Below are 21,449 nucleotides of genomic sequence, written 5' to 3'. Positions count from 1 at the left end.
GCATCTGACTGCACAACAGAGATCTTTACTATTTTAGACTATTTTGGGGAGTGTGTTAATCATTCGGTTGTGTCTGACTCTTTGCCATCCATGGACTTAGCCCACCAGGTTCCTCTGTCTGGGGAATTCTCCAGACAATACTGGAGTGGGTTGCCATTCCCTTCTCCAGGGGGAGCTTCCTGATCCAGGGAGTCTATAGGGACAAACTAAAATGGATATAGAAAGTTGTAGAAGATTTGCAGAACGGCTGTTCTGACAAAGTTGTTCTGCGCATGGTTCCGTTTGGATTGAATTTAATTAGGTAAGTAAATTTTGGTGTTGAGGATGGGCTGGTGCAAGACTGGAGTTTGGTTTTCTCTCTCTTGTATGAGAACAGAGTTTTCTTATGAAGTATTTTTGGTAACATATTGTGAGTTGCTCTGCCTTCTACATGATCTGTCATTTGCCTTAAATATCTTTTATTGTCTCTTTGGTTGAGTGAATAAGCATTGCTACAGTGATATATGATCCTATTTGACCAAGTATTTTAAAAACTTGACTTTTTTTTTAAAAGAACAAACTTCCCAAATATCAAATTCTAATTAAGATTCTTTTGACCCCCAGCTAACTTTGGGATGCTTCAAAGGACCCCTGAAATGTCCTGAAGAGAGAGATTAAACTAATTAGGTTTATCTGACACATTAAATTACATGGGTAGCACTATCAACTAAGTGTAACAAAACCTAATTTTATGGGTAAATGTCATTAATGTAGTCATTCCAAAAGTTATACAGAATTCCTAAAAATCTGATGTGTCCTAATACACTGTAATCAGTTATAATCCTAGTCATTATCTTTAAAAGGTTGTACCCCACAAAAATAACTAAGCTTCTTATCAATTATATTGTAAACAGATCCTTAACCATGCCATTTTAAGTCTTTTGTCACTTATAGACAATCATTGTTTTACTCTCATGCTTTTACAAAATGAGGATTTTCAACAGGATTCATAAAAAGAGCTTTTTGACAAATTTGTTTCTAATAACTTTGAGATCATACCACTGAACTCAGTAAGAAATTACAAAACTCTAATGGAAAACCTGATGACTTCATACAGATCAACTGGAATTACACAGAACTGAATGAATTGATAAATATGACTTACAATTTTATGACTTCTGAAATATTCTGATTTTTAACGTTTGTTTTCCAGAAAAAAATCTTTCTCTTATACTTTTTGATCTATAACAAGCTGATAAAATATACCTTTGTAAACAAAGATGAAACATTTATCTTTTTCTCTCTACATAATCCTTCCAAAATTTGGCTTATCCAGCTGGCTCTCCTGTGAACTTGATGGCTTATTGCGACCAGATTACAACTAGTTACACTAATCACTGTTTTAATTGTTTCTCTTGTTGTTTTCAAATTATTTATGCCTTGTGCCTTGTGCTATATTTTATTAATGTTACTAGCTGTATTATCTATATTCTATTTCATAAGACTATTGTCTCTTTCATTACCCAATGCATAACCAGGCCACTGAAAAAAAGTAATGATGGCTAAATGTCTTGAGGCAATCGATCACATATATAACTCTATATAAAATAACTGTAACAGTAAAATTCTAGATATGGGAAGAAGCAACAAGGGAAAACATTCCCTGGATGATAACTGACTAGTAAAACAGGCAATTCAGAGGATTTTAAATAATCAACAGGGCCTCATCCAAAAAATGTAGCACATTGAGTAGCCTATTAACAGAATCCTCACCTGATCTAGGAATGAGCTTTCCTAGAGCCATGGGACAAAACTGGTTATGAAATGCCTCCCAACTGTTGGTCAAATTTATGACCAAGAAGAGGCACTGTGGACAAAGAATGCTGCCTACCATTTCAGTAAACAAAGGATACTGCAGCCTTAAAACCCCAACAGTGGACTCTGAGAGGAAACCAGGAGGGAGAAAAACAGGATATTGCTCCTAGATAGTTAAGATGTTCATCAAAGGAATGATCTCAAGGAGCCCAGATTCCCGCATCTTCCCATATACAGAGAAGCACTAAAATCATTACCTTGAGGTGTCTGTTTCAGTGATCAGCAGTAAATTTTGGATGTTCAACTACACGGGTTTTTTCCCCAGCAAAAACTCCTACATCCCCTAGCTCTTCCCTCACCTTTTTGCAACAGTCCCTCAGAGCAATCTGAGAAGCTGTGTCTGGGTTACAGTCCTCAGTTAGGTCCACCAAATAAAACAAACTTCTCAACTTCCAGGTTCTGCTTTTGTTTTTGTCTTTTCAGTTGACAATGGGAAAGGGGATAAAAGAGAATAACCAATCATCAGAGAGGGGTCTCCAGGGAGCAAAGGTGATGAAGGTATTACTCCCTCAGCTTTGTACCTGGGACCAACAAGTGCAAGAAGTTAAGTCCAAAGTAACTTGGCATGGATGTCCCCACCCTGGATCTTAAACTTCTGTCTCTGACCTGCAATATTGGTGTGATCAGACCTGTGAGTGCAATAAACTGCTTACTGCAGTGATTTTGAGTCTAGAAGCTCTGCACCTGGATGAAGCCAAGGTCTCAAGTTCAGGTGGTCCCCCCTGCACTTAGAACACGTGTTGCTACACGTGGTACATGATACAAAGCACGTGGTACAAAGCTAATCCATTCATTAAAAGATGTTTTTTTAAAAGCTGAACCTTTTTTAAGAGCCAGGTCTGTTGGGAAGGGGACAGGCAGGTCTGGCTTTCCTGATGTGAGGCGTGTTCCCACAGAGGATCACAGGGCTCTGTTCCTCCCATCCTCAGGCTTCCAAAACTGCACGTTTGCAAACAGATTAGGAAGCTCCACATCCCTCACTTAAAGCACGGCCTGGGGCACAGCACCTCATTCTAATCTTTTCCAGAATGAGGCTTTTTATATAAACAACAAGTCAGCAGACAAAGCAATTGACCATGTGGCTGTATAACCTGAAGGAATGAATTAGCAACTCTTTGCTACGGATTTCTTTCTAATTACATATAAAAGAGGACTTCTGTACCATAGCCGAGAAGTAAATGCATTACAGTCATGGACCACCAATGATGTGGTTCCTGTTCTAACCTGTTTTTTTGTGCGTTCTGTCGATTTTATAGGTTTCTTGGTTTTTGTCCCCAAAGGCCATGAACAAGGGTAGTCCCCCGCAGCCGCCCTCTCTCAGGACAGGCTCTTTGGGAAAGTGACCCGCACTTTGATTTGGGGCTTCCCTGGTGGCTCAGATGGTAAAGTATCTGCCTGCAATGCGGGAGATGCGGATTTGATCCCCGGGTTGGGAAGGTCCCCTGAAGAAGGGCATGGCAGTATTCTGGCCTGGAGAATTCCACGGACGGAGGAGCCTGGGGGGCTGCCGTCCGCGGGGTGGCAAAGAGTCAGACACGAGACTGGACTGAGAGCCCAACACCTCTCTTCACTTGCAGTCACTTGGGGAAACAGGCCGCTCTGACAGTCCCATTTAATAGTGTACCAGAGACGCCTTCACAGTGCCACTCGGCTCACTAGATATTTTTTTATAAGCAAAAAAATGCTCCTCAAAGCCCTATCAAATCAAGGTCGAGCATTTCTTCAGGGCTTGTGTATAAAGCATCCTGCTAGCCACTGGGCAGCGTCATGATAAAAGCTACCATATTCATGTCAAATATACTGAACTCTCACTACGGGCTTCACGCGGCTTGACACAGCCCGGGAAGTCCTTATCCCGGCATGAGAGTGCTTTCCGGGGAATGCTGACCTTACCCCCATGCAAGGATGAAGAAACTGAGGCACTCGCCCAAAGGTAAGGCATTACACCAAGTCCCAGAGGGACGGAGCAGTGAAGCCTGGCTCCAGACCCCTGTTCTTCGCTTGCAGAGCACAGAGGTCACACAGACAGACCCAGTCGGGCCCTCCAAGAGAGGGCGGAAGGAAAGCTGCCTGGGGCGTGTGTGGGAAGTGTGTGCGCGTGAGGTGTGAGAACGGGAGGGAGGGATGGGGAGACTGACAGCTGGACTGTGCTCAGAACCGAGCTTCCCGGAGACAAGACGCCGAAGACGTTCTGGAAGGCAGGCGGCCAGGCAGGGTGTGTTGTTTCCTAAGGCTGCTGTGTGAAGTACCACACACTGCGTGCCTTCACAGGCCAGACATGAATTCTTCCGCAGCTCTGAAGGCTGGAAGTCCAAAATCAAGGTGTTGTTGAGTCCCTCTGAGGCTCTGGATAGAATCCATTCTTGCTTCTCTGAGTTTCTGGTGGTGGCAGGCAAACCGTGGTGCTCTTGGCTTGCAGCTGTATCACTCCAGTCTCTGCCTCTGTCTTTAAATGGTATTATTCTCTCTGTATCTTCACATGACCTTCTGATAAGGCCATCAGTCACTGGATTTAGGGTCCATGCTAACCCAATATAGCCTTATCTTAACCTGATTACATCTGCAAAGACTGTTATTTCCAAGTAAGGTTGTAATCACAGGTGCAGGGGTTAGGACTTCAACACAGCTTTTTTGTGGGCACAATAACCCACGGAAGTGGGGATCATCCAAGACTCTGGAAAGAGGCCCTGGATGCACCCCATCAGGCAAGGCTGAAGCGGGAGCTTGAGCCGGCGCAGCGCATGAACAGGAATCTCCAGGAGGACGAGGGAACGGAGACCACCTGGGGCAGAGAGGGTGAGGGCACTCGGGACAAGGAAGAGCCGTGAGCGGCCAGGCTGGGGCGACTAGCAAGTTAGTGACGGGGATCCTGGAGTGCAGGTTACCATGATGGATGGGGCCAGATTAGAGAAGGTGTCTTCAGGGACTTTATTCTAGAGCAATGGGTCTCAAACTTGAGCTGGAACAGCATCTCCTGGAGGGCGTGCTAATGAAGACACTGGCCCCACTCCAGCTCTGATTCAGTAAACTGGGGGCGGGGCCTAAGCCCCTGCATTTTCACCAGTTCCAGGGGATGCTGTGGCTGCTGGTCCAAGGACCACACTTTGAGAACTCCTCTCTGGCACTGAAGTTCAGAGGAAGGGACAGGAAGTAAGCACTAGAGGTGGTCACCAGAAGACAGATGAGCAGGGGAGGAAGGAGATGACCATTAATTCTCTCCGAAGGCCTGAGGAGTCTCCTATCAAGAGACTGAATGAAATGGAGGAGGAGTGTTATCGTAAATTCTGGTCCGCCTGGGGTCTCTGGCAAATCAGGTCATGATGCCTTATGAAGTTCAAGGGATGCAACTGATAAACTCCATGATGACATAGGATGTGCTGTTTTTCAAGCAGGGATATTTGGAGTAGGTAGTCTGGATTAAAAAGAAATTAATGGATTGTGGTTGTCTTAAGGGTTAAAGGAGACAAGTTTATTTTACTATTTATATATTTGTTTATTTAGGCTGCACTGGGTTTCAGTCGCAGCATGTGGGATCTTCAATCTTTGCTGTTGTATGTAGAGTCTAGTTCCCTGACCAAGGATTGAATCTGGGTCCCCTGCACTGGGAACTCAGAGTCTTATCCATTGGACCACCAGGGCATGCATGTGTGCTAAGTCACTTCAGTCGTGTCTGAGTCTTTACCACCTAAGGACGGTAGCCCGCCAGGCTCCTCTATCCATGGGATTCTCCAGGCAAGGATACTGGAGTGGGTTGCCATTTCCTTCTCCAGGGGATCTTTCCAACACAGGATCAAACCCGAGTCTCCTACATCTCCTGCATTGGCAGGTGGGTTCCTTACCACTAGCACCACCTGGGGAGTCCCTAGACCACCAGGCAAGTCCCTAAAATTGTTTCTGAAGAAACTTCACTCCTTTGCATCCTGCTACATGGGTAGCAACTTGGCCATGTAATACAGTTTATATCCAGAAGTTAAAAATCACACATCCAATAGCGACTCCACTAAGTTGTGTCTCATTTTTCAGTAAAAAGCTGTTTTCTGTAAAATACAAAGCTTTTGTTTTCATGTCAGTGGGATCAAAGATGTTTCCTCCAGCACATGTCCAGACTATCATTATATTAGATACTATACAATGCCTGCTTGCTTGTTTAAAAGTCACTGGAATATGGGGTGTGAGTATTGAATGTGTAACTGAGGACCCTAATAAGGGATGGAGTAATAGGTATTTATTATTCTAAGAGCACACTTTAAAAACCTAACATCCCCTTTAAACTCAATCAAATCCAACAAAAACGTGGGCAAACGGAGGAGTAGGGCAGGTACCCAGAGAAATCTTGCTGCCAGCTGCCGTAGGGAATGTGAAAATGCCGTGACTCTGGCAGTCTCCAAAGACACGATTCTGCCCAAGACTCATATCTACAAAGAAAACCCGTGGGAATTCCCTGGCGGTCCAATGGTTAGGAATCCCCACTTCCACTGAAGGGGGTGTGGGTTCGACCCCTGGTTGGGGAACTAAGATCCTACATGCCAAGCTGTGTGGCCAAAAAAAAAAAGAAAGAAAAAGAAAACTCTATGTTTTAGGGAAAGACTGTCTCATGTTTTTCCTCTCTGCCGTCGGTTTCCAGGCACAGTCCCTTCATGTGGCCTTAGAGCCGGCAGCGATAGCCTTGAACTTCATGTTCCCACACCGAGGGGGTGGGTGGTGGGGACAGGCCAGTTGTCAAGAGCTCAAAGCTGATGCTTATCTCCCCTCGGGAGCACAGTGAGCCTCACTGACCTAACAGACTCGGCTTCTAAATGTCCCCTCCAGCCTTCACGTTTGGTAAGAAAACATAAATGTCATGCCATTCCAGGAAAAGCAAACTTCTTCATTTTATAAGGTTAGTCTTATGAGTCAGGCTTAGTTGGAGACAAACAACTCATCTGTGGATAAAAATTGCTGCGCTGCACTTATGCTCCGGACCGGGAGAACATTAGTGTGTTACATTACACCCCGGAGTTATTTCATTGCATCTTCCTTCTCTCGGGCAAGGCCAGATAAGGCGAATGCAATGTATGGCGAAAAGTCAGTGACCTTCAGATCAGGCCCCATCCCGTGGGGATGAAGATGTCTGCCTCGGACACTCTCAGGCTAAGGAGTAGTGGAGAGAGACAGGCAGACCACTGTGTGTTCATCTGTTTGGCCAACTTGGGGATGGGTTCCTGACCCTCCCCAAAGAGCGGGAGTGGGAGGGGTCAGAGGCAGTCTTCCCCTCTGCTTCCCCTCTGGCCCAGGATGGGCCTCGGGAAAGGCTGGTTGCGAGAGCGATTCGAGGTGTTGTAGGCACGTTGGGAATGGGGACCTGGCCCAGCCTCCTGTTCTAGGCACCCAGCGGTCCCAACACCCTTCCAGCTGCCTTTGTTTTCATCTAATTTTAATATCTTAATCACTATGCTTTACATATTTAAATAGTTTTCTTCTGGGGGTTGTAGTCAGAAAAGTTCAAGGGTATAGAATCATAGAATATTAGACTTAGAGACTTTCAACTTCTTGCCAACACAGAACTGACCGACACTTGATTATTCAGCATTTGGTTGAAGATGGGGAAGTCAGCACCTCCTAAGGCGCTTCCTCCTACTCTCTCTAGCAGGTCCCTTCACCAGTGCAGCGGAAGAGAGAGAGGGGATGCCCCCACCCTGTAGCAGCTGACACGTGCAGGGCCAGAGCACAAAGCGGCCTGCCGTCAAGTGCCAGTCAAGACAGAGCATGTCGGGCAGGTGTGCTGGGGGTGAGGAGGTTCCTGGGGCTGCAGGTCGGCCAGAGCTGCCCTTTCTTCAGCAGGGTCACGTGTCTGGCAGTGTGGCAAGGACTTGCATCAGCTCACAGTCACCTGGAAGCTGGGTGTGCTGGGCTGAGGAGTGGCCACCAAAGAGATCCACATCCTAATCTCTTGAACCTCTGAACATGTTACAAGGCAGAGGGGACGCGGCCAGTACGAGCAGGTTAAGGACCCTGAGCTGGACAGGGTGTCCTGGCTCAACCAGGCGGGCCAGTGTGCTCACATGGGTCCTTACAAGGAGACGGCAGCGTTACCCTCAGATGCTGCCTGCTGGCTACGAAAATGGAGGATGGAGCACGAGCCAAGGAGAGAAGGCAGCCTTTAGAAGCTGGAAAAGGCAAGGAAATGGATTCTCCCCTAAAATTCCCAGAGGAAACGCAGCCCTTTCAATACCTAGATCTGAGCCCAGTGAGACTGATTTCAGTCTTCTGACCTCCAGAATCGTAAGAGAATGAATTTGTGGGAGTTGTTTTTTCCTACAAAGATTGTGGTCATTTGTCACAGCAGTGAAATCCATACAGATACAAAATTACTTGTGATCCTTCCTACTGTTCTGTGTGGGCACCTCCCTTGGGGCCGTCTGGATTCAGACCCATCATCTCCTACACAACTATGGTACAAGACTCTTTCCTAACTCGACTTTACTGGCCAGAGACATAACCCAGGGTGGAGAAGTGCTCCTACTATGGGACTAACTCTGTGCAAACCTCTTAAACTGGGGACCATCACAAAGGCGAATAAATGCCAAGCCTGCAGAAGTGTGAATGATTCTCTAGGTGATTCATGCTGATGCTCTGAGATCAAGGGTTGGGTGGGATTTGGGAGACTGTGTGTGTGTGTATTTAACATTCTGTGTCTCTTTAAGATCAGTCATTTTAGGGCTATTTACATTCTGTTTCCAGCAGAACCACCTAGGTTATTCAAGGAAAATCATGCTATCAAGCAAGATTCCTGGTGGTTAAATTCATGACCCGCCAGCAGTGGTCTTTATTTCCGGCCAAGACTAACCCTCTGTGATCACACACATCCTTGGCTCTAACACCCTGTGTGGCAAGACGAGTGAAAATGCTGTGGGTTGGTAAAGCAAAAAAAACGTGTGTGATTCAAAAGCAACTTCTTACAAGCTGCTTAAAAGCATTCCTACTTGCCAGCTCACTTGTAGCTGGCTCGGGTGACTCAAGGACGAGGCCAGGAAGGCCAAGGCTAGGTTTAACCGCAGGGCCTTTTCCACTTCGGTGCTGGACCCAAACTCTGCAGTCAGAGGCTGCAGGCTAGGTGGGCACTGTGGGGAGGGCGGGAAGGTGGGCAGAGACATGGGGCACCGGTGTCATTTCAGCAGGCTCAGGGCCCTGGAAGGTCGCTGTTCTGCTCAGTTTCTGGATTGTTATGTTTCATCAGCACAGCAGAGGGCGCTGAGGAGCACCACCTTCATCCTGCCAATAGCTATCCCCCTGCGGTTCTCTCACGAGGGCTATGAAAGCGCCGAGAAGCATTCCTTGTGTGAAAGTGGAGATCCTTTCACTTTAGGGTTTTATTACATATCCTTTCCCTCCATATTCACTTCAGCCTTCTTCACTCTCCAGTTTTTCTTTTCTATGGTCTGCTTGATGCATTGCTTTTCTATTCTTGTGAACCATCACCTCTGAATTATTGACATTAATGGAGAGAAGATTTCAAGGAGAGCAGTAATTAGATGAATTATGCTGTATTAAAATGCTTTATAGATCGAAAAGGGATAAAGGAAGAAGCTTTTTCTGGGTATACTAGGCTCTCTCCCAGCTGCCTGTGGGCTCCATGGACAGGCTCTGTTCTGCCCACAGACCCTGCGGCGGGCGGGGGGCACAGCGGCCAGCCCACCTGTGGGGAGGGGAGGGATGCTCAGCAGAAGTCAGCTGTTTTGCTCTGAAACTTGCCTGTCTCAGGTGTCCCCATTGCTTAGCTGCAAAATTGTTAAGTAAACTGGTGAAGAGTAGGCAGAAAAAAACATAAGTCCACAAAATCCAAGTTAAATACTGTAAAAAGAACTGATGAAGTCTCCAAAAACTCTTGCTGGTTAACCAGGTATGAGTGAGTCAGGGTTAGGCAAGAAAAGTCAGAAGGAAAAGGAGAGGACTGAACTGTATTCTTTGCAAGTGCTTCTGCCATTGTAAATAAACAAAAGTGAAAGTCACAGATGCCCACTATGGGTGGATCTTCTTGCTGGAAAGACAGCAAGGAGTGCCAGTTAATGTCCTTCTCGCTACATCAAAAGACAGATGACAGTTTTATGTTTGCTGATTTTCATTTAAATTGAAGCAGTTAAGGTTTGGGCATAAACCTCCCCTACCTTACCTCTGGTCAACTGTTTTGATTAATGTTTCCAACCAGGTCGTGACTTGGTCCTCCAAGCAATCCCCAAACAAGGGCTGATTTCAAATGGGTTGCCTTTGTTCTTACGTCTGTGCACACAAAGATCTCACCAGTCTTTCTAAATGCCAGGGAAAGGTTGGCTTCTCACCAGCTGCTTGGGGCAGGGACAGTGGTCATAGGTCTGACAAGTGTCCTGAGCGTAGTTGCCTCACTGTAAGGACAGTCCCAGGTGGTTGGGAGCAGGCTTATCCAGGCTTATGTACCCTAGAGCTCTCAACACCACAATCTTCCACGCTCTGGGGCCTGCGGCATCAGAGCAACAGGAGCCTCTGGTCACGGAAGGGTGGTGGACGGTTGGGAAAAAGAGGTCATCAGACAGGGGCAGTGAGGGAAGCCTGTGTCCCTCACTATGACTCTCTCCTTATGATCTCTCCTTGTGATCAGTAAACAAAACAGAATACTCACAAGTGTTTCATCAGCTAGTTCTGACTTGAGAATTTCAATACTTCCTTGCATTTACTACCATAGTGGGTGGCCAGACGGTAAAGAATCTGCCTGCAATGCAGGAGACCCAGGTTTGATCCCTGGGTCAGGAATATCCCCTGGAGAAGCGAATGGCAACCCACTCCAGCAGTCTTACCTGGAGAATTCCACAGACAGCCATGTGGAGGCAAAGAGTGGGACAGGACTGGGTGACTTAACACTTTCACTACCATAGCTGTTACTGCATTTTACCACTAGAGGGCAAGAGTGTTCCTAAAATAAGGCATTCATCCAGAACCAAAAAATCACTTAGAATTGAGTGAAGTAAGCCAGAAAGATAAAGACCACTACAGTATACTAACACATATATATGGAATTTAGAAAGATGGTAATGATAACCCTATATGCAAAACAGAAAAAGAGACACAGATGTACAGAACAGACTTTGGGACTCTGGGAGAAGGCGAGGGTGGGATGTTTCGAGAGAACAGCATGTATATTATCTATGATGAAACAGATCACCAGCCCAGGTGGGATGCATGAGGCAAGTGCTTGGGCCTGGTGCACTGGGAAGACCCAGAGGGATCGGGTAGAGAGGGAGGTGGGAGGGGGGATGGGGACGGGGAATACATGTAAATCCATGGCTGATTCATGTCAATGTATGACAAAAACCACTACAATATTGTAAAGTAATTAGCCTCCAACTAATAAAAATAAATGGAAAAAAAAAGAAATTCAGAGCTGGAAGAGGTCTTAAAAATCATCTGGCTCACAGGCTTTCAAATTTTTTTCAACTGACATGCACAAGAACTGCATGCTTCATAATGAACCATTTCTTACATATATGTTCGCAATATTTTGAGGCACTACTTACCTTTACTCTGCAATGCACGCTAAACAATTTGTGTTCCAAACTGTTTCATTACAAACAAAAAGCAACTGCAACCACTAAATAGATGTCATAACCCACCAGTGTGCCATTAGCTTCAAAAACCCTGAGTTGGTCCCAGTCTCTCATCTACTAAGGGACACAATAACCCAGAGGATGGAGAGGGATGCTGCCAGCTACCCTTCTCTTACCCACCCAGCCACCTACTAAACCCAGAGTCAGTCCTGGGAATGAAAGACATCGTGTAGCAACTCGGCACTTATTCTACTAATGCACTGATTGGATAAAGTAGCTGACAGTCTATCATTTTCCACCTCCTCTCAATGATACAACTGCTCATGTAATCGAAGCAGAAATTCCTTGCATTACAGGTCTCTTCTCATTCAAGTAGTTTCAATCAATCAAGTGATTTCAATCAAGCAATTTCATTGAATTTCCATAGAAACTGAAACCACTTTAGTCTCTCGAGAGTCGTGGCCCTGAAAGTCACCAAGTTCTCTTCCTTGGCTCCCTGGTGTTGAAACATTTATAATCATTTTGGGAGGAAATGTAAAGGTAAACCAGAAGATCACAGGAATGTATCCTTTCTTAGGGTCAATGCTCTTGGTTCTTCTATTTAACCCCCTTTCACGCATATCTGTCTCTAATTTATTGATTATCCCCACACCCCTGGGATTTTTTAGGCCAAAAAGGAGCATCCCTTTAAAATTCAGGATTATATTATGACAGATGAAAAGAGTAACTGAGCTCTATGGATAAGAAAGGAAAAATTTTCTTCACTCACTTGGATTTTGAGAGCTAGTTTATTTTGTGAAAGATGATACAAAATTTTTTTTAAACGGGGTATCCAGCAAGGTCCTACTGTATACCACAGGGACCTCTGCTCAATGTTATATGGCATCCTGGATGGGAGGAGAGTTTGGGGAGAACAGATGAATGTACACGTGTGGCTGAGTCCCTCTGCTGTTCATCTGAAACTATCACAGCTCTATTAAGCAGCACTCCAATATAAAATAAAAAGGTTTTAAAAACTAAAATTATATAAATAAAAATAAGGGGATAACTAAATGCATGAAAATGCAAATTATTTTATTATTTAATTCTTTAATGGTTAGAAGGAAGAAAAACATTTCTGGGACTGAAAAATTCCTGGTGCACTTTAGAAATCTGAGGTTGGCTTTCTGTAGAGAATCCTTCCCATTGATAAGCAGGGAGCAAATCTCCAGGTGGAGAGTGGGGGTGGGGGATGTGCTGTTTGGGCTCTGGGATGTGGCTACTGTCCACTTTGATAGAAAGTTCTCAAGCCCTATTCCCTCACTTCTCTGCGGGGAAGTGGGCGGGGGTTACTTAAACTGAACCTCCTTGAGACAGCAAGGTCTGCTACAAGTGACAAGCGCAGGTTGCCTTTTTCTAGGGGGGAAAAAATGCTTTCACCAGTCAATAAATCTAGCCAAACTAGGTACAGGGTTAAGTCTTTGAAGAACCAAGGCGTTCTCTTCCAAATGGCGTTCTCACACCCCCAACACCACATCTAGAACTATCTTAGAACTTCTACTGCCACTCCTTAAAATTCTCTCTTTATCCTCTTCATTAAACTCTAGATTCTTCGGTGCCGAGTCTACAGGCTTTGTGGAATATTGGGGGGGGTGCTGGAAAGAGCATCGTTATTTGGGGACAAACAGGGTAGTTGTGTAACTTTCGTCGTCATCTTCTACTGGAAAAAGCCACGTAGCTTCAGGGACACAAAACGGTACCTACAGCCTGGAAATCAGCAACGGAACAACGAGCTGCCAAATTCTCATTCATTCCGCTTACAAACACAACAGCCCTGGGTCATTCACTCTTATTAAAGCAGACGCCAGGGTCACGAAGGTTCCTGGCCAGGCCAACGCGTAAACTGCAATATTATCCTAAACCCTTGCAAGACGGCCTGCATTTGACAAGGGAACGTCCACGGTTCGGCGTGGGAACTGGCCTGGATTTTGAAAAACCCTGTCCAGAACTGACGCTCAAGCCACTGGTGGGTCGTGCATTCGGTGGCCACGTCAGAGCAACCAACTCTGGAAAGATCAAGCCTGGCCTTTCGGGCCTGCTCCTGTTTCCCCATGTACCTGTTTCCCAGGCATGGGAGTTACCCTGTGGACATTCTTCATGGCCTTGTAGATGCCAGAAGGAACAAGTCAGCTTGCCGCGGACTCTGCGCCCCGACGGGCCCTCTCGGCACCTGGCGCCTCGCGCTCCCGCCCGCGGAGCCCCGGCAGCCGGCGCCCGCGCGCCCGCGCCGCTCGGGTACTCACCCACGCGCGGCCGTCCAGCACGTTCGCCAGCACCTGCAGGGCGCTGGGCGAGGCGGCGCGGAAGTTGAAGAAGTGCAGCGCCGCGCGCGCCGCCTGCGAGAGGAGCCGGCTCGAGGGCTCCGCGTCCTGCAGCCAGCCGGAGTCCTCGGGCCCCCCGGACGCCGCCGCCCCCTGGAGGGCGAGCAGCAAGAGCAGCGGTCCCGCGAGCCGCTGGGCCGCGGGGCGCGCGTCCCCCGGCCGGGGAGCGGGAAGCGGTTGCCTGCGGAGCTGCATGGACGCGGGTTGGCGCGCCGCTCGACCGGTCCGAGCTTCGGGTGGGCGGCGCCGGCGCTTGGGGAAATAAGGCCGGGCGGGCCCCTCCCCTCCGCCCCCAGGGCGGCCCGCGGGAGGGCGTCCGGGTCCCTCTCGGCGTCTCCCGCAACCCCTGGGCCCCTCCGCCCCGCCCCGCTCCGCCCGAGCCCAGCTGCCCCGGCTCGGTACCCGGACGCGGCGGCGCCTCCGCGGCGCGAGGCGGGGATGTCTGGCCGGGGCCGCGCGGGCAGGGGGACAAGGGGCATCTCTCCAGGGAGCGCGGCCAGGTCGGCGCCACTCCGCGCCCACAGCCTAGCTCGGGGACCTGGTTTCTGGCTGCGGTTGCTGTGATTTCGAAGCCCTCAGGGTTTCAGAGCAAACCTGCTTCAGTTATTCAAGGCTTGGAGCTTATTTCCCAGAAGAAATTGGAAACGGGTGGAGAACAGGACGTGACGCTGGCATTGATGGGGGTCCTGACAGCCCAGTGCCTTTGACGTGAGCCAGATACCCAGAGAATTGGGGCCCGAGAGGGGCCTGCGGTGGTAAGCTGATAAGAACCTAGAGGCCCCACTGGACTTGGAAACGGTGATAACCGTGGTGGAGTGCAGGTGGGCGTGGAAACCAGAGTCCGGCGAAGTGAGGCATGGATTGGGCTGCAGCCCTGCGGAGGCAGCAAGGGTTGACGACTCTTTTTAGACACGTGGCAGTGAAGGAACGAGATGGCCCTTGTTCTTAAGCCCAGGCAGAAAGCCCAGGAGAACTCGGAATTAGAGGCACTCCCAGCATCCTTTATCCCACCTGCCTTTAGTCTGTTGAGGGGTCTATGCCTGCCCAACCCTCGCTGACCCCATCCCCACCGAGGAGCCAAAGAAAGCCCCCTGTCCTTGCTGGTTACTGGTTGACGCCCCACATAAAAATAATCTGGATAAGATATGCGTGGGGGAAGCCTGGGATGGAGGGGGGGGCGATAGATGGGGACGCCACCTTTGAAAACATCTCGCCTCCCCCACTGCTTCGTTTGGATGTTGTCCATCTCGTGCCCGTCTTTTCTCCAAGGCATTCATGGAACACTCACCCTGCTAGGCCCTGCGGGAAGTGAGGAGGGGGCAGTCTGATAAGTCTCCATGCTCCTGGAGCACACCTTCTAGGCAGGGGGGACCGAGAGGCGAGGGAATGAACCCTTTGTTGGAGGCAGTTACATGCTGTGGAGGAAGAGTAGACCTGAAAGGCAGCTGGTTATCATTTTAAATGGCGCAGTCAAAGCAGACCTCGCTGGGAAAGTGATATTCAAGTAAGGACGCGAAGGAGAGATGAGGGAGCCAGGTGGACATGTCCAGAGCACTGCAGGAAGAGGGGACCGCAGCGGCGAGGCCCGGAGGCGGGGGTCCTCCGGCACGTGTGAAGAAGAGCGAGCAGGTGCGGCTGGAGGGAGAGGACAAGGAGAAGGCAGCGATGCCGAGCCTGCGGACCGTGGGCAGCCGGGCAGAGCATGCGTATTGTGTCTGCGTGTGCCCCGTGGAAGGGCGCCCCCATCTTGCCAAGTCTCCCGATGAAGCCCATCCGAAGAATGGCTGAGCAGAGGAGACAGGAGCCCGGCTTCCTGATGACGTTGAGCACCCAGATCAGCTGATCCTGGAGCTCGTTTCTAATGTTCATTGAAGCTGGAGGTTCTGTTTCTTGCTTTCAGAGGCAGCCTAACACAAATAATTATCTTCCTAGAACCCAGGCATCTTCCTCTCCAAGGGGTTATCGTGGTAGGTTTCTTGAGAAGTTATCACTTCTAGGTTTTATGAAGACTAAATTCTCCTTATTTTATTCCAGTGCTTCACCCCCAGTGGGTGCTGGGCGGCTTTCAACCACAGTAACAGGAAAACTCATCAACGTTGTGGACTCTGCAGTGGTCTGGAGTGGGAGGTCTCCCAGATGGTTTGAAGGATTCAGCCTTTCTCCAGCCTTCTGCACAGCTCTCCTCAGCTGTTTGACTTTTTGTGCATAGACTCACCTGTAGCTCCATGATAATAGAATGGCTGTCACAGCTCCAGACACGGCTCCAGGCTTAATCCCTGCACTGGGAAGATCCCCTGGAGAAGGGAATGGCAACCCACTCTAGTATTCTTGCCTGAGAAGAAATAGTCACACAAGGGAACAGGCATAGCTGCTTAAGTACAGAGAACTCTTCCCAGGTCAGCTGTTTATAATAGTGGTAGTTAACTGCACCTGGGCCAGATTGTTGGTCAGGAACACACATTTCAAAAGTTAATTACAGCATTCACTTTATTAACAGATTTTCTGGAACAGGAGAGGATTCCTTTGATTGAGAACTGTGTGTTTGTCCTTTGTGCATTTATCTGTGAGATTGTTGAATTTCTAATTGCTTTATAGAAGTTCTTTAAATACTATGGAGTGGGGCTTCCCTGGTGGCTCAGATGGTAAAGAATCTGCTTGAAATGCAGGAGACTCAGGTTTGATCCTTGGGTTGGGAAGATCTCCTGGAGAAGGGAATGGCTACCCACTCCAGTAGTCTTGTCTAGAAAATTCCATGGACAGAGGAGCCTGGTGGGCTACGGTCCACAGGATCACAAAGAGTCAGACACGATTGAGCAGTTTTCACTTGCAGGCCGAGATCTGTCACAAGAATCACTAATATTTTTTCCGCTAAGTTCCTACACTGTGTGTGTGTGGTGTTCCTTCTTGCCAGATGCCGTGTGCGTGGGCGATGTTGTTAACCGCACACTGTGTGCCAAAGGGCCTGAACTTGTGACACAGGGCTGATCCCGCCCTGGTCTCCCTGGCGTTGTGGGAGGGTTCCCTGCAGGCAGGAAGGAAAGTCTCAGCCAGCAGGACTGCCCCCCGCCCCAGCCAAGAGTGTCCTGCACGTCATGTTTGTGTGTGTGTGTTAGCTCAGTAGTGGCCAACTCTTTGCAACCCCAAGGACGGTAGCCCTCCAGGCTTCTCTGTCCATGGAATTCTCCAGGCAAGAATATTGGAGTGGGTTGCTATTCCCTGCTTCTAGTTCCTTAATCATTGCTCGGGTGATTGTGAGCATTTTTATAATGGAGAATTTGGTTTGTGTTTAAGAAATATAATGGTATAAATCATTATATATGTACTTCGATATATTTGAGTGAAAAGATTCAGAAGAAAAATTGATATAATATTTTTCCAGGCTATCTGTAATGTCTATCAAAATTATCAATTCATGTACCCACTGACCCAGCAATTCTACTTCTATAGCTTATAGAAATGATACATCCACATTTGTACACAGAGATGTATGAGAATGTTTCTCTCTTACGTAGGTTGTAAATTCATTTTACAAATGTCTCATTTTCTGCTCTCCACCCCAGAACAGTGTCTGGCATACCATAGGCATCAGTACAAATTTCAGGAAAGAATGAAGAGTAAAAGCTGGAAAAATCTAAGTCCCATGGCTGGATAATTATGGTACCTCCATCTAGTGGGGTACTCTACCACCATTAAGGAGTGAGATCCAAGCATGTAGATACTGAGCCATCTCTAAGGTATAATGTTAACAGACAGCAAAGGTGTAGGGTAGGGCAAATTGTATGCTACTGTTTGTTTAAAAAGAAACTATATAAACATATGCATGCGTTATCAAATGAAATGGAAGAAAACACCTTTTCTAGCGAAGAAAAGCAAAAAGACAAAAAAGGCTGGGGTCTCCCAGCAGGGACGGCTCTTCCTCTGGGTGACGCTGCTCGGATCTTCATCATTTCCTGCCCCTTCCCAGTGCTGCTGAACACACTTCACTCCACCCTCACACCCCTGGGCGTTGTGGGGGCTTTGGCATAGACCCGGGGACCTATTTGGGCATGTGCTGGGCTGCACCCTGCAGACCTGCAAGCCTTGGAGCTGCCCAGCCATGAGATGGAAGGAAGAGCCTAAGTACAGAGAGCAAGACATCAGGGTTTATCAAATAGCAGAGCCTACAAGTCTGAAGCCAAAGGTCCTGAGAGACAACCCCTACCCCGTCAGGCAGACAGGACACAGCTGCAGTCTTTGCTATGGGGAAGAGGGAAAAAAGAGGTGGACGCTTACATGGGGAGTGAACATCAAGTTGGCTCATCAGTTACCAGGGACATCAGCAGCTGGGATGGGGGGCAAGCACGCAGGCAGTTCTTGGTTGGGCCTTATGATTAAGGGGACCAGATAGTGATGTGAGAGAAGCAGGTACTGGTCGATCAGGGGACGGACGGAGAGCAGGAGAGCAGCCATCTTGAACGGCCTGACCAGAGAGTGAGTCAATCGTGAGGAGCTGCTGACGGGGTCCTGGAGAGGAGCTCCTGAGCTCTTCTAAGACACCGTGTTCTTCCCTCTCTCGCTGTGACTTTGAGAGGAAGCCACAGCCCCGGAAGCTGTTGGCACCATCTTGCCGTCCACAGGAAAGTGGGTGTCGGGATGAAGGCAGAGAGGAGACAGAGAAAGAAGCCAGGTCCTTGAGACATTACTGACCTGCTGGCTCATGATCTTCCTGAAGCCTGCCCTGTCCAGACCTTTCAGTTAAGGAACCAGTGAGCCAACTTTATTGTTTAAGCCAACTGAAGCATGATTTTGCTGTCCCAGTTGAAATATTCCTAACGGACTGCTGAGGCAGGTACTACTGGCAGGAACCAAGGAGGCTGCCCCAGCGGAGGCTGCCCCGTGGGGTTCTGCTCATGCCGGGCCAGGGAACACCCCAGCTCCCTCCGACCCGAGACGACAGTATTGGCAGATTCCACCGACACTGGGCTAAACCAGGTGGTGAAGGGAGACCCCCCGGCCCCCAGCAAGTCCCTACCTCTCCAGCCATGGGGGCCAGGCCAGGCTGTGAGCCGGGAGGAGAAGTTCCTGTTCCCAGGCTGGAGAGCAGTCAGCTGCACTGCCTCAGACGCCTCTCTAAGAAGAGCAGGCTCAGGAGGAATGGGAGGGAGGGAAGACCCTGGGGAAGAGAAGGAACCCCTAAGATAGAGACTGGAATCCAGGCCGTGGCTCAGAGTAGGATCCACGGGAGCACTGCTGGGGCGGGTGGAGTATCTCGAGTATCCTTAATGACAATTTTGGGGAGCACAGTTGACGTCAGGGACTAGTAAAGATGAAAACCCCCAGTTTATACACGAGTGACCCGCCTGCCGATGCAGGAGATGTAAACACACAGGTTGGATCCCTGAGTTGGGGAGATCCCCTGGAGTACGAAACGGCAACCCACTCCAGTATTCTTGCCTAGGAAACCCCATGGACTGAGGAGTCTGGCGGGTTATGGGGAGCTATGGGGCCCCAAAGAGTTGCACACGACTGAAGCGATTTAGCACACACACGCACGTGAGGTAAAACCCCAGCTGCTCCTTTCTGGGTCCTGACATTTGCCCAGACCGTCTCTAGAAGGACAGGCAGAAGCTGCTAACCGTGGAAGGGAGCTGGGGGAAGGGGGGCTTATTCAAACTGTAAGTCTTTGGCTGTTCCTATTCCATCTGCAGACAGCACAGAGGCTCCGAGCTCAGACTTGGCGCTAGGCTGCCCGCTGTGAGGAGCAGCTGCACCAGTGTGAGCTGAGGCTGGTGGCTTCACCCCCGCCCGGGGCCTTGGGGGTGCCACCTCCCTCACAGGGCTGTCAGTGAGGCTCCTGGGCACTGATATCTACACACACGTGAGGCACTTCACAGTAACGGCCAGGACTGTGATTATTATTCACTTTAAAAATTGAGGTGTAATCTTGAAACTAATGCAATCAGCTGAGAAATTTTCACAAATGATGTAGAGAGATAGAAGGGTCTAAAAACTTCTGGGTCATTAAATAAAATCTTAGCTATTACTTTTAGCCTTCTTATTCTTATCTTTTATTGGAGCTACTGGCAAGTCAGGAATTGAGTCTATATTCTTTTTTTCTTCTTCTCCCTGGTATCAGGGAATGCTGGTGGAATTGGTTGGAAGAAGGAGATGGATAATCAATCCTTGACTACCGAAAGCTGCTTCATCATAGTTCAATTCAGATGTGACCGAGATGCTCCTTATCTGCAGCCCTGAAACTAGGAATGCTTAAATTTCAGCTCACCTGGTTCTTTGGGTTCACATCTTGTATGCTCCAGGTGACCTCTTCACTGCTGTTTGGGTTCACCCTGCAAACCTCCACGTTTTCCATGCTGTGTCGGTGGTCCACAGTGTCTCTCCTGAGACGCCTGGAGGGAGATGCTTTGCTGGTGGTGGAAAGAACAGAGGCCTGGGTCACTCCATCTGCTGTCCTAGACTTGTGGCTTCCTCATTTCGCCCTTGAGGGTGCAGGGACTCGTGGGGGACTCACCATGTCCTACACAGGCGCTCATAAGCTACCTGAGGTTCATACTGGCTGCGGTGAGTCCCCAGAGAGGGCACTTTGCTTTGGGAACAAGAGCAGGGTTGGAACTTTCCAGGTTGTGCCCACACCCCACCAGACTCAGGGACAAGGCAGAGGCTACAGTGCCCATGACCCTAGACACAGGTCTAGGCTGCGGTGGGACAGCCAATAGTTGTTTTCTGAATCTCTGAGGATAAGGAGAGAGCATTTCCAGCCTGAATCCAGTGAGGCTGAGTTCTTTGAGATACACAACTGGAGACTAGTTTTCTTCTAAAAGAGATGTGATAGGAAACAAAGGGCTTGCATTTATTCCTGTTACTAAAGGAAAGCTTTCCCATGACATAGTTTAGGTGAAGACTGATGTGGATGTTTGGAAGCCTTGAAATCCAAATGAATAAGGTAACCGACACTATCCAATAGAATTTTCTGATGAAAATGTTCTATGTTTACACAGTCCAGTATGGTAGCCACAAGCTACAGGTGACTATTTAATGCTTGAAATGGGGATTAATGTAGTTGAAGAACTGAATTTTAAAGCATATTTAATTTTGATTCATTTAAATATGCATAGCCACTAGTGGCTGGTGATGATCACTTTAGACACATAGTTAACTGACTTTCACTACAGTAATGATTTGGGGAAAGAAAGTAGCATTTTTGAGAGTTGTATTTCAAACATAATGGTGGATGGTTTCTGTAACAGAATTATCTCATTTAATCCCTACTATTTAGAGGGATAAACTGGGGGCCAGAGAGAGGTGACTGGCCCAAGGTGGCATCCTTAGAGGGGTCAAGGGAAGGGTTCAGCCCTGGGTTTGGCCCATTCTTTCTCCAAGCGCCATCCTGTGGGCTCTGTAACCAGAGAGAGTCAAGATGGGCTGGAGGGGGTTATCCTACAGCAACAAAGCTAATTAAGGCCAGAAAACAACTTTGTGGTTAGGGAAGTTGGGATTATCTTAAGAGAAGAATACTGAAGGAACCAATCAGTCTTTAGCATTAAATTAAGACATTTAGTTTTTGGAGGAGAGTGGCAGGCTGCCTCTCTCACCACTACTGAAAGTGGCAGTTAATTCTGGCTACAGGGCGCACACAGGAGAAGGTTTTAAAGCCTTACCTCTGTCACGGGGGCACTTCTTTCCA

At 48.3% G+C, this 21,449-nt stretch overlaps 1 protein-coding gene across 1 annotated transcript in view; it reads right to left on the bottom strand.

The window, feature by feature from the left end:
• The window catches only part of RARRES1 (retinoic acid receptor responder 1), a 43,186-nt gene extending 29,159 nt beyond the window's left edge, over positions 1-14,027 (bottom strand). The window contains exon 1 of the mRNA XM_065942903.1: positions 13,691-14,027. Within this exon, the coding sequence (XP_065798975.1) occupies positions 13,691-13,963 (273 nt within the window). The 5' untranslated portion in view covers positions 13,964-14,027. The remainder of the gene's footprint in view (positions 1-13,690) is intronic.
• Positions 14,028-21,449: the final 7,422 nt, after the last annotated feature.

The sequence above is a fragment of the Muntiacus reevesi genome, chromosome 8 (genome assembly GCF_963930625.1).
Source record: "Muntiacus reevesi chromosome 8, mMunRee1.1, whole genome shotgun sequence".
NCBI lineage: Eukaryota > Metazoa > Chordata > Mammalia > Artiodactyla > Cervidae > Muntiacus > Muntiacus reevesi.
The sequence above is the reverse complement of the archived record's forward strand: the minus strand, read 5'-3'. Positions and strand labels throughout refer to the sequence as shown.